Source organism: Echeneis naucrates, chromosome 15 (assembly GCF_900963305.1).
Source record: "Echeneis naucrates chromosome 15, fEcheNa1.1, whole genome shotgun sequence".
Taxonomy (NCBI): Eukaryota; Metazoa; Chordata; class Actinopteri; order Carangiformes; family Echeneidae; genus Echeneis; species Echeneis naucrates.
In genome coordinates, this window is record NC_042525.1 from 6756093 (window position 1) to 6772545 (window position 16453).

At 38.4% G+C, this 16453-nt stretch overlaps 1 protein-coding gene across 3 annotated transcripts in view; it reads right to left on the reverse strand.

Moving 5' to 3' along the window:
- Positions 1-16453, reverse strand: part of LOC115055795 (collagen alpha-1(XIX) chain) — an 88748-nt gene that overhangs the window by 20193 nt on the left and 52102 nt on the right. For all 3 annotated transcript variants that reach the window (XM_029521819.1, XM_029521818.1, XM_029521817.1), the window contains 19 exons: positions 15094-15147; positions 14974-15018; positions 12580-12612; positions 9918-9956; positions 9738-9782; positions 9219-9254; positions 9001-9045; positions 8395-8439; positions 7870-7923; positions 6756-6836; positions 5255-5296; positions 4393-4470; positions 3976-4011; positions 3757-3810; positions 3456-3509; positions 2675-2716; positions 772-876; positions 539-592; positions 15-68 (listed from right to left, as the gene is read on the reverse strand). In XM_029521819.1, coding sequence (XP_029377679.1) covers positions 15-68; positions 539-592; positions 772-876; positions 2675-2716; positions 3456-3509; positions 3757-3810; positions 3976-4011; positions 4393-4470; positions 5255-5296; positions 6756-6836; positions 7870-7923; positions 8395-8439; positions 9001-9045; positions 9219-9254; positions 9738-9782; positions 9918-9956; positions 12580-12612; positions 14974-15018; positions 15094-15147 — 996 coding nt within the window. The remainder of the gene's footprint in view (positions 1-14; positions 69-538; positions 593-771; positions 877-2674; positions 2717-3455; positions 3510-3756; positions 3811-3975; positions 4012-4392; positions 4471-5254; positions 5297-6755; positions 6837-7869; positions 7924-8394; positions 8440-9000; positions 9046-9218; positions 9255-9737; positions 9783-9917; positions 9957-12579; positions 12613-14973; positions 15019-15093; positions 15148-16453) is intronic.

The window sequence follows — 16453 nt, forward strand, 5'->3', positions numbered from 1 at the left end:
TTTTTTTCACTTACATCATCACCTTTATCTCCTGTGGGTCCTGGGAACCCTCTCTCTCCTTTTACTCCCTGCAGGAAAGCAGAGCCAGTGAGGGATAGAAAAGTGAATGTTTTTCACTGGACATGAAAAGGCCGAAAACTAAAGGCTGATAGGTATAAACTTCAAAATGTCACTTCCCCCTTTACAGAACACAACTTCAAATTGCCCGGCCTGTTTCACAGTGATACAACATACAGGAGTTTCCATAGCAACAATTTCTGCAGCAAGCACATATGAGCACACAGAATAATATGAGTCGTAGGACAGATGGCTAGGTTTCTAGAGATAATCCAAAAAGCAATTTCTGAAAGGAGTTTTCCAATGTAAATCTTTTTACACTAGATTAAACATACATTTAAATAAACAATATAGTGAAATGAGACTAATAGTTTTGCAGATTCTTTGATCCTACAAGGAAAACACTTAATTAATTCAGATCCACATTAAAAAATACATTAAGTACATTTGTTTTACAGAAGAATACAATTTTCTTGTCTACCTTCGGGCCCTCTTTCCCAGGATTGCCTGTGGGTCCTCTTACACCTGGATCTCCCTGATTAGGACAGCAATACACAATAACACAATGCATATGGGTGTAAACACACATGCACTCAATCAAATAGGAAAATAGGAAATGTAGCATGTGCCATGTAATGATAAGTGTCATGGTCAGAAAAACAGGTCTACAATGTCTGTTCCAAATTCCTGCTAAATTGATGCTGTTACTTGTACCTTTTCTCCCACAATGCCTTCTACTCCTTGCACACCAGGGGACCCTTTTTCTCCTTTCTGCCCAGGCAGTCCTGGGAATCTTGTCTGGCACAAACTGCAAGCATTCTACCAGTGCAGGCAAGGGAGGAAACAAAAGTTGTGGCAAGGATAAGGTTTCATCAAGTCGAGCCATAGCATTGCATTTTCGCCCTTTCTTATGTCACATCCCCTGGGTGGACAACAGGACCTCCACTGACACAAAGTGCGCTCTAAATGTCTACACAGCAGAAATAATGTGAACCCACCATGAGTGTCTCTCATCCAGGTGAGTGGTGAACTTTGTCAAATTCATTGACTGTGACATTTAGGTGAGAATCTTAAATATCATAGTCTATGATCCAGGCTTGATAACAGCACTGCACCTTCCAGGAATGTTGAAGGTAGGCAGAAAAAATGGGAGCATACTGCACCATTAAAAAGCTGCATTAAACTAGAAACTGAAAATGAAATACAAAATCTGCACATGAGAACAAGATATTATTGATTTCATGAATGAAAAGTAAAATGCCAGCGCCTGATGTGTCTAGTCCTTTTTTGTAAGTGGCAACAAGGTTAGAATATTAATGAGAGTGCCAAAAATCCACTCTGATGACGGCTCCATACAGTAGCTTAATCTGACAGAGCACTTAAGTTGACTCCAAAGGAGCAAATGATAGAGGAGGACAACACCACTGGCATTCCATCAATTTTATCAATCTGTGAACAGTCGTATAAAAGCACATTATTTATTGTCTGAGTTGAAGTGCATTAAGTATTAAAAATTGAAATACTTTGATTTTGCTAAGTGCTGCCCTGCAGGTCACCACAGCACATAAGGTGACTAATCTGCTTCAGTCAATAGAAAAAGAGAAAGTAAAGGTGTAATGGTTTTGACGGAGTCTGTCTATTATAAAAAGCCACAAAAGAAGCACTTGATCTGATATTAGTCTTGGCCTTAAATTGTCAGTGCACATTCTGTATTTGAAACACTGTTTCAAAAACGAAACAGCGGAACAAAGTTGCAATAACCTTTAAGTATGGCGAGCATGCTGCAACACAATGTCAAAGGGAGCAAATAATGGTTTCAGATGGAGGCCATGTGGTTTATGGAAGGAAAAAATCTTTGGTAAGGAATCAAATGTTTTAACATATGACGGTGAACAGAAGTGACAAGGGAATTCTACCTGAGGAAATTATGATAAACCATAGAAGGTGAGAGCTGTTCTCAAAGGTTTTTCTGTATGGGATTCTAAATACAGAGAATAGTATGTTTAAACTGTGGTGAATTCTTAGTTCCATGGTGTCTGATCAAACTTACTCCTATAAACTAATATTAGAGGCCATGTTTTGTCACTATACATCATTATCTCAGAGAAAATGCTATTTTTTTTATTTTGATGTTAAGACAGTGCTACCCATTAAAAATGAATGAGTAAGGTAAACTAAGAATATATTATTTTAAGTGTTGTACATTATTTGAAGCTATTTCCCTCCACTAAGACCTATAAGTTATTCATAATCATAACAATGTTGAATAGATTTGTTTGTGTATATCTGTACGACCCTTCATGTGTTCAGAGGAAATGACAATATGTCTCCATTCCTTATGTAAAAGTTAATTCTGACTTTTTTGTGTAACCTGTAGTGAATGAGTAAAACTTGTGAGCCTGTTTCCTGAAGATACTTCTCCCACTCATCCTGATGGAGGCACTCGAGGGCTTTTATTATCTCTTGGAACTGACAGCATCCATATATAAGTATAAAGTCAACATACAAACTTCCAAATCAACATTCTTAAATACGAACTCAGAGGCCCCTTTCCTTCCCTCTCCCTGTTGTTGTTTTTGAAAAGATGCAATTATCATTAACTATGAAGATAAAATACCTTAAGTAAAGCACCCATGTCTCCGACGATTGGCATGGCAGTCTGTCACAAAAAAAGAAAAATCCATGAAGCATCACCACAGTCTTAATTTTGACACAAACAAATCTTTCATGATTTTTTTTTTGTGTGTTTTGTATGTTCTGGCAACCGCAGCTTGTAAATTGCTCAAAACATCAATTTATAAGACTGCCTTATGCGCCTTTAGAAATGTGATTTTACCCCAAACATTTTTTTACAAAATTCTGTTTCAGTTTTTCATTTTCAGTTTTGATCCTCAACGCTTGAAGAGGCAGTTTAATAACTTTGTTGCTGGAGGATAGGATCCTCACGTCCTCACAATATTGTTGTTCTCTGGAGTTGAGCAAACATTTTAAATTGCAGCTTGTGTATTTTTCATAAACATAAAGTGGACTATAAATGTCTTTCACGGGTCTTTACAGCACATGAATATAAAGGGATTAAAAAGATAAATTTACAAGGCTTTGATATAGCAACAGCAGCACACATGGTACTGACCATACAGTTATCATAGCAGCAATAAATGTTGCTCAGTTGAATTACAAAAAACTAAAAAGATTTGTCAGTTTGTTGCAGCATCAGCAGCAATTGTAAACTACAACATCTAAAATGTTGTTTATTACTGAACAGTAGTGACTACCTGCAAATTCTCCCAGAATTGCAGCATGACTCCAAATAATGACTTGTGCTTTAAGGCGAACTTAGTAGTTTGCAATCAGTGATGCTGAACTGCAGACAGAACAAATTTGATTTTCTCACTTACTGGTTCACCTGGGGGTCCAGCAGGGCCTGGAGGGCCTGGTCTACCAGGGGAGCCCTTTAATAGACAGAGAAAGAAAAGCGTTAACAATCTTTCAGGAAATGACAGCAAGCAAACATGCAAGACTCTATCTTGGTTTTCACAGCAATCTCAGTTGGTGGGGATTTATATCCAGGAGCTGTGATACATTGTCCTTGTTCATCTTCATAGTGGATAGCTCACATAGTTTTATGCTTCTGGCCATCTTTTATTTGCCAATGTTTGAGGTAGTGAGTAAGTAGAGGTATAGACTGATTTCACTCACCTCTCTTCCTGGAGCTCCAGGAGGGCCCATAGAACCAGTCGGTCCACGAGCACCCTGAAAAAAACAAAAAACAAAACAAAATTTTAACTATATTGATATATATATTAATATACAGTTAATAAACAGTTACTGTTTATAAGGACTCTAGAATGATTGCAAAACTTGCTAATCAATGGGAAGAAAAATAATAGAACATGTTTGTGTGTTGTGGAATCAGACCTCCATTCCCGGCTTTCCTGGGTGTCCCATGAGGCCCTAAGAACACATTATACATCTTGTTAACACAATCTGCCCTCTAGCACCCAGGATCCAATAAAGGAATTGTGTTAGACACCTTTTGCTCTATTGATTCTCTGTCTCCAACAATCCTGTATTTCAAAAATGAAAGCAGACTCACTCACAATCAAATCTGTGAGGTTCAAACAGCAGTAGAGCATATATGATGAAGGTAGAGGGCATTAGACCAACACCTCACAGTAATGATGAGCATTTTCATTCGAGATATGAACACTGATCTTGATATTCAAAGAGGATTTCATTCTTACAATGCTTCAAGACAAGAATCTGAATTCTTATACTTTGAACTCAATGATGCATGTGGGAGACACAAACCAATCAATACAACATCATACTCACAGGCGGGCCTATAACACTCTCTCCAGGCTCGCCTTTTTCACCATGGTCTCCTGGCAATCCTGGAACGCCCCTCTCACCCTGATGAAAATTCAAGAGAGAAGTGGGTGCAGTTTTAGTGATAGTAAATCCAGAAGTCATGTAGAGCTGCTGCTGCGCTGTATGGTCATTAGGTATTCAGACTCCACTAATTTCCCTTTATGTTCTACCTTTAGTAGCTTCAAGGCTGAGACACAAAACTATGATCAAGGCCTTTTTTCCCATAAAACACGATTAATAATGATTATTATTTTAAGCTTTACTTTTCGAAACCTCTGAACAACAGCATGATATCTATTAGTGTTTAAACAAACTTCCCAACCAACTTGTACCCAAAAGATAAACTGCCAGGAGGGGTAAGAGGGCAGACTTAGTGAAAACTATCTATCAGGAGAGTGGGGAAGTCTAAAGAGTTAAGCAAAAAGTAACGGAATCAAAAGCAGATATTTTACCAATTTCTTTTAGCAAAAAGTAACAGGTGAACAATTTAAATTAATGATCAAATATGGTTAAATGGCCCAGTTTCTATAAGAAAACTGTATTCCTGCCAAACATCCACTTCTATAAAAGTGTTAAATATCATCCAAACTTTCAGGGGCTGTTGGTGAGGGGATGCTTGAGCTCATGTGACAATGCCCTAGGGTTAAAGGTAACAAAAAAGGTTTGGAGCAACTGACCTATACTGCAGCTGATTATCAAAACACATATACATGTCATACACTGACATACCAAACAGACCATCACTCATTTTAAGAAGTTAACAAACATTGTAGAACACACATGCAACATTCTGTTGGTGATTGTTTGCCACCACAGTGCTTCTTACCTTGGGCCCACGAGACCCTCTAGTTGCAGACAACCCATCACCCTAAAAAACAAAACAAAACAAAACATGAATGGAGTGTCACAACAGGGACTCACTGATTCTTTGAGCCCTGAGGTGCAGGGTAATACAAGAATTTAAACAGGAAACCTGAACCTAAAATCCAAATGCAAAATGTCTGAACACTGAACACTGCATCAAGAGTTCATGACCCATATTGTTTCCATCATTTTTAATACTGTCTAGATACAGAGGCAGACTAATAATGCTGTACTACAGAGAAAAACCTTGATTGCAGTCAAGCCTACTTTAAGCATAATTTACTTTACTTTCCTGATGGGACATTGATTCCTGTTCTCTGGCTGCATTTGTGTTACAAGTCCTACTTTGTACAATGTAGATTAGGTTCAGAAGCTGGATTTGAACTAATGCAACACTTCTACAGTTTCAGGAAGAAATTCACACCAGCATAAAACAGGGGAACAGTAAAACAGTAAAAAAGTCTGAGCTCAGTAAAAATTGGGGGCATGATTCATGCATATACTTAAAGTCAGAAGAAACAAAGACTAAATTCCTCATTATTCTTTTAAAGGCAAAATCAATAAAGTATATATAAACTACTCCATGCATTAAAAACACTTAAGACAGTCTGAGTCCTGTTTATTGCCTTTTCCCTCTTACAGTTATTTTACATCACAAAGACAATAAAATGTGAGAATTCTTCCAGTGTCTACAAATTGCATTGATGTTAATTAAAACATTATCGGGATGTATGCAGAAGACATTTGGTATGCTCAGCTTTTGAACAATGCAACAACAAAGGTAAATTGCTTGCTTATAACATGTCCCACTGAGATTTATACACACATACACAAAGCCTTCTATTCCAAAATTGCATCAATTTCGACATTGTTTAAATACTTCTTCCCGAGTGTAATATTTGCCTTACTATCCTGCTTAAACTGAACACAGCACCTCTTTCTTGATGAGTGGGTCTGCTGTTGACCTTAATGTTCAGTTCAGAATTGCCATAGACAAACATGATTGCTTAAAGCTGTCAACAGTTTTCCAATGTTTGAGTGCAAGTGGCATCAACGACAAATGAGGGCTTAGCTGCACATGCACTGCCTTTTTGATGATGCAATAATGATCATTTCTATATGCAAAGCTACGGCCATAAAAGAGAGCGCTTCAACAGCTATAAGCTCCAAAATGGGAAGATAGGTGATTATCCAGGCTTGAGGTATCCAATGGCGGATTATTTAATGGAATTATATCTCCATAATGTCAAGGCAACTACGCAGCTGGAACAGTGGAGGTTAGTTTACCTTTACGGCTGTTGTTCCAGCTCTTTGGGGATGATTTAAGAGTTGAGAACTTCTGCAGAATTGTGTTGTGCCATTTTCATGTTCCACACTAATGTTTACAACTTTTGCACTCTATCACTTGATGGTGGAAGTGAACACTGACAGATCAAAGTGACTGCATATTACATAGAACTCACCAAATATCCACCTCCAGGTTCTCCAGGCTCACCCTTAGGACCTGGGGGTCCCTGTGGCCCCATGACTCCACCAGAATCCCCCTAGAGACAGAAAGACACACAGCAATCAGAATTTTCTCTGAACACAAAATGTCTGAACAGACCCTCGCAAGCCCATCAAGTTTTTAGATCAAAAATTGCTTTCTATAAGGCAGAAATAGTAGTGTCTGTTTTTTGTTTCCTGGCCCTCAAATAAATCTACAGACTCTTATTGTTACGACACTTTCAACCAAAAGAGAAAACTTTATCTACCACTGAAATGTTCAAATTTGACCTGTATCATTTAGTTGTGTATAAGTGATTTAACATTGCGAATCATTGGATAGCAATGTTGGTTCGTTGGTCAACCACAAAGAATTCTTCCACATGTTGCGTGGGCTGGCTGGACTTTTCCTCAAGAAACACCACAAGAACAATGTTTCATGTGAAGCTAATAACATTCCCATCAGCCTCATATGTAGTCTGTTAGTGCATGTAAGTGACTCGTGAACACACATCACACTAACAGGCATGTAAGCATCGAGGTGAAAGCACTAGCACACTGAGATGCTGGTGTGCATTTCAAACAAAGCATGTTTGCTTTGCTTTATGCTTACAGGAATAGGTTGGTCAACAATATTGGCCGCTAGCGCTGCTGATCACAGTGACAGTTTGTTTTGATACTTGTATGTATTAAACAAAAATAATATAATAATTGCTGCGAATATTATTTGAGGGAAGGACGATTAGAAATGTGAATAAATATAGGAGGCTCAAACACTTTTCTGTTATTGAGCTGCAGTGTAGGAGAGTGACTGCTTTGGGTGGGGAGACTTCTGTACAACTGTGTTTACTTTGACAAAGCCCATCAAATCTATCAACTGTGCACTTTGCCGCTTTCATCACAATATTTGGAAAGTGTCCGACTAGGAAAAGATTAAGCGAAAACAAAAAAGTTACACGATTGAGGATGGTATGCAGGGTGGGTAATCTGCAATGCGTCTTCACAAGTTGTCTGGCATGCTTGACCTGTGATAAAACATCATAGCTGTCTATTTTTCCTTTGAAGTGAAAACTTGAACTGAAGTTTACCTACCTTTTCTCCTTTCAGGCCATCTCTCCCAGGCACCCCTGCTTCCCCTGACGAGCCCTGTAAATAGTGGTGAAAAGAGACACATCTATCACTAGGCCTTCATCTCTTCACACACATTTATCTCCTCCTCCTCACTGCTTCAGTGGGCTGCCGTGTTCCAACATAATTTCGCTTAGCCAGGATTTATGAAATGCCTCTTTTCCCTCCCTGCTTTTGAATAAAGACAGATGCTCATTACCAAAGCAGGTGTGGAGAACAGATTGGGCCGCTGCCTCCATTCCTGGCATACAGCGCTAAGATTTGCCTCTTTCCACTAATTAATTCTTAAATTTGATTACTGATCATCTGTGTAAAAATTCTGGACTTTTAGTCCTACTTCCTCCCTGTCCCTGCCCATTGAGGGTTATCTGTTCATCTTTCTCTTTCATTCTGTCAGGCTGCAATAGAAAGTAGAGGAAATGGTGAGGTGACAATGAGAAAGGGGAAGGCTTGACATAAATTTGCAGTGTCTAGAGCCAATATACTTACTTGCTCGCCTGGGAGTCCTGGGAGTCCAGTGGGCCCACGTTTCCCCTGGCAAAACATAAATGAAAAAAAATATTTTGTGATACTTTGTCCATTTGTTTAGTGAAAGAATTGTCTTCATGGCAATTACTGTATGCTGCAGATATCTTCATGACTGAGCACCAGTAGATTTACAAGCTTATACCCCAGCTATGCTATGCTGTCTATATCCTTTTCCTTTCTCAGCCCATTATTGTCTTTGAACGATCCTCATATTACCATGGAAACTGAGTTTATGTCAAATGATAACTAAGAAAAGGAGTACACAAGCATCAGTATCCTGGCTGCTATTTTTATATAGTGCATTTCATGATTGGGATAATAATCTGCATCATTCTGAACATTGTATGATATTTTCATGAAAGAACTTCAAAATTCTCGAAGAGTGAGTCTTAACCATTTAGTGGTTACAACAGTAAACTAAGTGTTTCTATACAGTGAAATATTCACTCGCACGTGTGTTGAAGCGTTGACTCATTCTTTACATTTTCAACTTTGTACAATATTCATAAATTTTTAGACATACCTGTTTAAGCTATTGTAATGTATGTAATAAATACAAAAACTCACCTCTGGACCTGTATCTCCCTTTAATCCTGGCAACCCTATGCTTCCCTGTTAAAGTGGCAAAAAAAAGTTGAGAAAGATATCGATGAGGAGCAAAAAGAAGATAAAAATTTTCTTCTTTTCTACAGCTCAAAGTGTAGTACCCACAACTTTGAAAGCCTTATTTTGCCAACTGGGGATATCATGGCTCAACTTTTGGTGCTACAACTTCAACTAGTTACCTTGAAGCCTTGTGGTCCTTGAGCCCCTCTCTCTCCCTGCAAAAAAGTAAAGGATATACACAATGGCCTTTTCTTAAGATGTGCACAAGGAAATTAATTGGCCTAGTTAGCTTCTTTCAATTACTTATTCAGTGAATGTTCCACGTGTAGATTCTTCCATCGCTACCTGTTATTTATATTTCTTATTCATGTGCCTGACAATTTCAATGTTTGGTCAACAGCTGCATCAGTGGCCTTTGTAATCTGTTTGTCTAAACTCATTACATCTGTTGTTTTGAGACCCAAACAATAATTGTACATCAATTTATTCTGTGCTTCACCTCTACAGCACAAAGACATCATTGAACAGCAGGTGATGTTCAATTTCTAAATCAAACGCCAGTGCTGCTTTAGTTAATGCAATATACAAAATGTGAATTAGTATTCATGCTGTGTTCAGAAATGCTGGATGCAATGTTTGAAAACTAATACTGAGTTTAATTCTCTATATGGAAAAATATTAATGACAGAAATAGTTACCTGATCTCCCTTTTCTCCTTTTGCGGCCCTCTCATTCATTTCATCCTCAAACAAGACATAAAACAGACCACTTCAAAATGCGATTGAAGTGTACCTCGTGTACAATTTGAAGACAACCACAGAAAATAAATATATAATAAATATAAATATTAAAGTTTTATGATATAAACAGCTGCTTACAGTCCCAGAAAGCTGTCTCAATCCATGAGCTGTCATCACCTAGAAGAAATGACATGACACAGTGTTCTCTAAACATTTTTGTTATCTGGCAATTTCAGAAAGTAAGAATGAAAAACAGGAAATAAACTCTCAGAATTTCTGCACGGCATCCCAATTTTCTGATGGCTTTCCTCACAAAGAAATAAGCTCTCCCTCAAATGTAGTTTTAAAAAGGGCTACAATTACATTCCGAACCCCTCACATGTCAGGGAGAGGTGGGGCAGTGCAGTGAGTGACGACGGATTGCTTCAGGTGGATTGCTCATGATCACATTTCATTGCCAATACTGCAGGCGTATATACGTCTAGATACAATCTAGATATGCAATACACAATAGAAATTTCTGTGCAAACTGGACAACAGGTTAAAAAACAAAGCCAGTGTTTCAGGCTAAATGTATTAAAATTGAACAAAGATAGGAAGTAAATCAAACTCTATCTATCTATAATCATCAGAACTCATTACATCTACATGACCTCAAGCCCTTTCAGTCAGGTTCAGGGCCACATGCAGGTCTAACTGTCTCAGCTGTTGGTTAGTTTCAGGATAAAATAAACAAGAGATAATAGAAGCAAACCTGGAACTCAAAGCCTTATCCAGTTGGTAAACATTTTGGTGTCCCTACAGCAATTAAATTTTTAGAAGATACGATTCTTTTATCAAGGTCTCTGGGCTTGGTGTCTTATTTTTCCCCCCCAAGTTAAGATTAATTTCAGTTTTTATTTGATGAAAAACCTGTACCTAAAAAAGGGCCTTTTGTGTTTTAATCTAACCAATCTGTGATTGTACAATAAATATGACTATATGTTTATTATTGCAATCATGAAAATGAAGGTCTAGCATGCTGCTGTTAATATGCTCTACATACGCATTGCTGTAACCATGACAACGAAGGTCTGGTACATTTGTGGAGATGACACAGAAAGAGATACTCCTATGAATTGTATCAGGAGTACAGACACACAAACTATATATTTGTTCAGCTTGGAGGACTTGCTGGTCCTGACTAATCTGTGTCAGCTGGCTCTATGAGAGTGTTACTGTGATGGAATATTTGAATTGCTCTCCCCCATTTGCCAACTATTGTGAAAGTAACCTTTAGTGATGTACTGTTACCCCTATTGACGCCCTCCAATGGGACTGTTTGCAAAATCTGCAAACTTTTGACCTAGAAATATGGACAAAACCAACTGCTCTCACTTATCTTTCCTCAGAAGTTGAACAAGAACCTCAGAGCCATCAGCACATGGCCAGATCGGAAGATTTTGATATAATCTTTCCTAGTAGCAGTGAAATACTGAACAGAACCATTACTACGCATAACTTGGCATAACAGATTCACTTTAATAGATTATAAAACTCTATTGTGAAGAAATACTGGCAGCAATAAAGACAGGATATTCTGAGAGTTAAAATTACTGTTTTGCTACTTTAAGGTTGTTGGGGGATGTGATGGCCAAGTATGCCTGTAAGCCCACTGCTCCTCCCCCTTACTAATAAACAGAGGCACAAGAAGGTTTATGAAGGGAGGGTAATGATCTGAACCCTTGCTTCTGCTGTGTAAGGGAAATCAATGCTTAACTGCCAAAATTACCTGCCACAGGAAAGCAGAGAGCACAGACAGTGGCTGGTGCTAAATATTCAAAAAGCCTCATTTATCAAATGACTAATGTTTTCCTCCTCCACTGTGTGCTATAGTGTACATTTCCAGTGTCAGGTGTGATCCACACCTCACCACACAACAATGAATACGACCGAGTATTTCACTTCCGGGAGAACATTTCTTTATCCTCTGAAACAAATTTTACAGAATAGGAAGAAAAATTCTAAAATAATTGCAAAGCGAGACCTCAATATTTAGAGTATGCATTCAAACTGCCAACATTGATATCTATTCTTATTAAGCAAGTAGGTTTCTGATGGTTAGACAGGAACCAGTGAAACCAAAGAAGATTGAATGATTTTTGCTTGCAGTATAATTAAGTTGTCTAATTTCCATATGAATCCCCAACTAACAAGCAACATAAGTGAGAGTAAGAAAGAAAGCCATCAAACTTTGTTTCCAAACTCATGTCTGAAGCCTTTAGAGGTTGAATAGGCTGAGGATCTTTAGAACAAACCCCATTAGGACAGAGTCATCTAAATGTCAAACTTCTCAGATTGTGACACGTGGTCTCCAACACCATGTTCTTATTTGGCACATTTTATACTGAAATTTCAATTTAGAGAAACTTGTTGCCACATGTCATCTGAGTTATTGCTGCTCCCTCGCAGATCTTAAACTGATTTTTCACAGTTTGTTTTTTACTTTAAATTGTCTTAGCAATGAATTCTATCTTCTCAGCACCACCCACTCTGTGTCACCTACAGTATTCATCAGACATGCCAGGTTGTTATCCATTTCTCCTTCAGAGCGGCATTGATGCCTTCCAACAAAGTTACTTGTTCTATGTTTTATAATTATGAACATTATTAAGTAGGATGTAAACATTTGAAAATTTCTTAGGTTTTCAGCAAAGACCTGGTTATTTTAGTTACTCCTCAATCCAATTGGAAATGTAAGGTGTACAGTACATTGCATATTGGAGGAATTGTAAATATTATGTGTATATATTATACTCACAGGGCCAGGAGGACCCGGAGGACCAACATCACCCTGCAAATAGAAAAGAAACATACTATCAGTGACTACACATTGCTGGTAGCCGGACCATGAGATAAACACATGGCAATAACATCATAGCTTAAAAGTACACTTTAGAAAGTACTCCTGAAAGCAAGTTGCCTCCAGTGACCTCAAACAGCAACATCAACAGGTTTTGGATCAACGATAAAGAAGGCAATAACATTACCAGGCTTCAGAGAAATTACTGTCAAACTCAAAGTGTCTGTGAAGAGCCTTGAGATGAGTGAATACACAACACACAGGTCTTGTTGAAAAGTATACTGCAATGGTGTGCATTATGCAAAATACATGTTTTCCATGTAAATACAGTACACACACAAACATCCAATCACTTGCACCACGTATAACTTTGTAATGCCTGCTTGCTTCAGGGAAACATAAGACAGCTCTGAATTGTGATGCATTGGATTTGGAAGTCTCCCTTCTCCTATTCATAATTTACAAGCTATAACTTTTGTGTTTTCAAACAAGACAACACAGCACATCACCTGTGCATACATAGTGTTCTAAACAACAAAAAAGTTGTCCAAGAATACATGATGTACCCCACTAAGCCCACTTAAATGTGTAAATTTGTTATTCAAAGAGAGAAAAAAGGTTACCGCTATTGCCCTACAAAAAGAAGGTTGCAGTTCTCCCTGTGCTTGCATGGGTTTCCTCCCACTGTCCAAAGGCATGCATGTTTTGGTCAACTGGTGACTCTAAATTGTCTGTAGCTCAGAATGTGAGTGTTTGTTTGTCTCTGTATGTTGGCCCTGTGATGGACTGGCGACCTGTCCTGGGTGTACCCCGCCCTCAACCAATGTCAGCTGGAATTGGCTCCAGCACCTCCTGTGACCCAAAAAAACAGATAAGTGGTGGAAGAAGAATGAATGAATGAATAACAGAAAGAGTTAAGTTATTCTCCATCTGCTCCGGATGAAAATGCAGCATTAATTATTGTATAATTACACATGCAGGTAGCCTCATATACAATGAGATATGATACAGAATGTTTTATTGGCATCCATTGGTATTTGTTTAAATGTTTTTGTTCACTATGAATGGGGCTCTATCTAAGGATGCGAATACAGTCAGTAAAGTTACGTCACAAGAAATGCTAATTATCACACACACTTAGAATACAAGACCACGTCACAATCATGTTTTACAGAGATTCTCAGTAAAACTAGCAGCATCACCTTAAGTGTGCCAATGACAGCTATTCCATCACTTTGTACATTCACAGCTCCCAGAAGATGAATCCTACTGAACTCAGTTTTATTTTGCTGCACCTTTAAGTGTGCCACAAGGATTCATTGTCTGGGTACCATTGATGGTTAAAGTGCGTTATAAATTGCCACTTGTTAGCACTTTCTGAAGCAAACAATGTGCTTCTTACTTCACACATGCCCCCTTTTCCAACAGATTTTGTTGACATCATTATGTTTTATGCAATTCTGTTAAGCGAAATATAGATATACAAACAGAGATAATAGTCAAGGTAAAAGAACTGAGGGCAAAACTGTTAACCTGTCTGATTTTCCTCTCTGCTTACCACAGAGGGTTTCCTCTACAAAGGATCTATTAGTTATGGGCATTTTCTGTCATGTATTCCTGCTGTTTTCACCTTCCTCATGTTTCATGTTTTTCCCCCTTTGTCTTTTCTGTCTGTGTTTGTGGGTATGTGATGGTCCTACTCCTGCCAAAGCATCGTCACACCGACTTTAGATCAGGTTATCTACACTGTTTCTTCATGACTGCTGCCTGTTTGTCTGTACTTCAGGTTCACTTGTGACTTGCCAAAATCTCTATGTTCATCGTCCAGTCCAGCCACACTCCTCTCTGCCTCCCATCCCATGTTCCAGCCGTGAGCAATTCTTCCTAAAATCTACAATGAACAACCTTTGTTGCACCACTTCAATGTTTCTGGGTCCAAGTCTTACAAGCTTCACTGAAAAAATATCAGTATCACCTGGACAAAATTCAATGAACAAGAACAAAAAAAGATACACATTTACGCAGAGCACACAAGCACAAGCTGTCAACAGCAAGACATTGATTTTGATCACACTGGAAGTACAAAGCATACAAACAAAAGCAACTAAAAAAAACAAGAAATAACAACCTGCAGATTCATTATTCTGTGCTTGATGATTTCAGAGTCCTGTAGAAAAAACAGGCTAAGAGAAGATGACTGAATTGGAAAGGTTTAGAGTCTGAAATGTGCTATATCATATCCATTCTACTACCTTATACCACCCCCCCCCCCCACACACACACACACACACACACAAGAAGCACAAATAGAGGGAATTACTGTGTATGACACTGGGCATTGATGTGACTTACTTTTTGTCCTTTCATCCCGCTGGCCCCTTCAGCTCCTGGCTGACCCTATGGAAGGAGGCCTATGGTTAATGACTTTGTAACACAATGGCACTGTAAATGTCACTGCAGAAAGATACGTACAGGGTCTCCTCTCTCTCCTTTTTCTCCTGGGTCTCCAGATTCGCCCTTCTCTCCCTGTAAGTGAACCAAGAAGATCATTGACTGTGACTGACAGCAAAGTCAGACTGAAAAAGACAGCTGAAACTTGAGACAATGAGTAAATGAGTAATCAGGACAGCATACAATACGGTGTCCTCTTCAAACCAAAACACTTTGGGGTTGTGGCTTATTATAGGAGGGAAAAAAAGGAAAACAATTTCAGACTATCGGGTTTTTGCGACTATGTTGTTGTGTGAGTCAAACAGCATAATGAAAAGCTCAAGCCCCTGTTGCATTGCAGTATTTTACATGTTTCCGTGTTAAAATCATTCCTCTGTCTGCCAATAGATGGCACTTTATGACTGCTGATTTTCTGCCCTTGGATTGTCCGTAGTGGGATTTCTTCCTGTCAGTTATGTGGGGAATACTCTGAGTAAAGGAAACTGTAAAACAAATGTACTTGCACCTTGGCCAAGACACATAGAGAATGAATAATTAAAATGATTTATTTCTAGATTATAGATTTATAGACAGAATGACAGAACTGGACGTTATACGCATATATGCTGGGGATCTTCACACTTTCTTGAAGCCTCAGTAGAAAACACAACATTCTGTATGCTTTTTCACCTCCGTATAACCTTCTACGCTCAAATACCTCTGTTACAATTGGTCTTTATGAGCCATTATGTAGTTACATGACAGACATACAGAAATTAAGTAATCAAATCCTTCTCGAGTGGAAGAAATCCATTGCTTCACATGTGTTGATGCATTTAATAAAGATCTCTTTCAGACAAGAGAATAAAAAGGACAAAAGTGAAAAAAGATTGAATGAAAGGTTTTAGACTATCGTTTGCCATGGCAAGTACCGAGAATTTTAGGGAACTCTTCAAATGCTCTTTGTTTAAACTTTAAGAATATATGTTTTATATTGTTTTATATTGGTCCAAGAAGAGTGAGGGACACCTCAGAAAGGTCGCAGCATATTTGTACTTTCTTTAGCAGTGCCTGGACAGTAACACAATAACTGCCATTCAGCCACAGCCCCTTCCCCATTCCTCCAGCTCACTACCGACAGCTGCTGTGATACCTATCATTTGACGAGATATAGTTGCTGTTTCCTTGTCCAAATTATGAGCTGTTATTAAGTCAGTAGACTGCTGCTATGCATGAACAGATTGTCCTATTAATATTTTAGGCAGGGACGAGAGACTTGTGGCAAAATTGAATTTGAGTAATAACTAAATTCTGTACTGACTTTTCGACCCAGTGGAATCACTTGTTTTTATTATTATTAATAAACTCAACAAAAAATCACCACTATAACAAGCAGCCATAT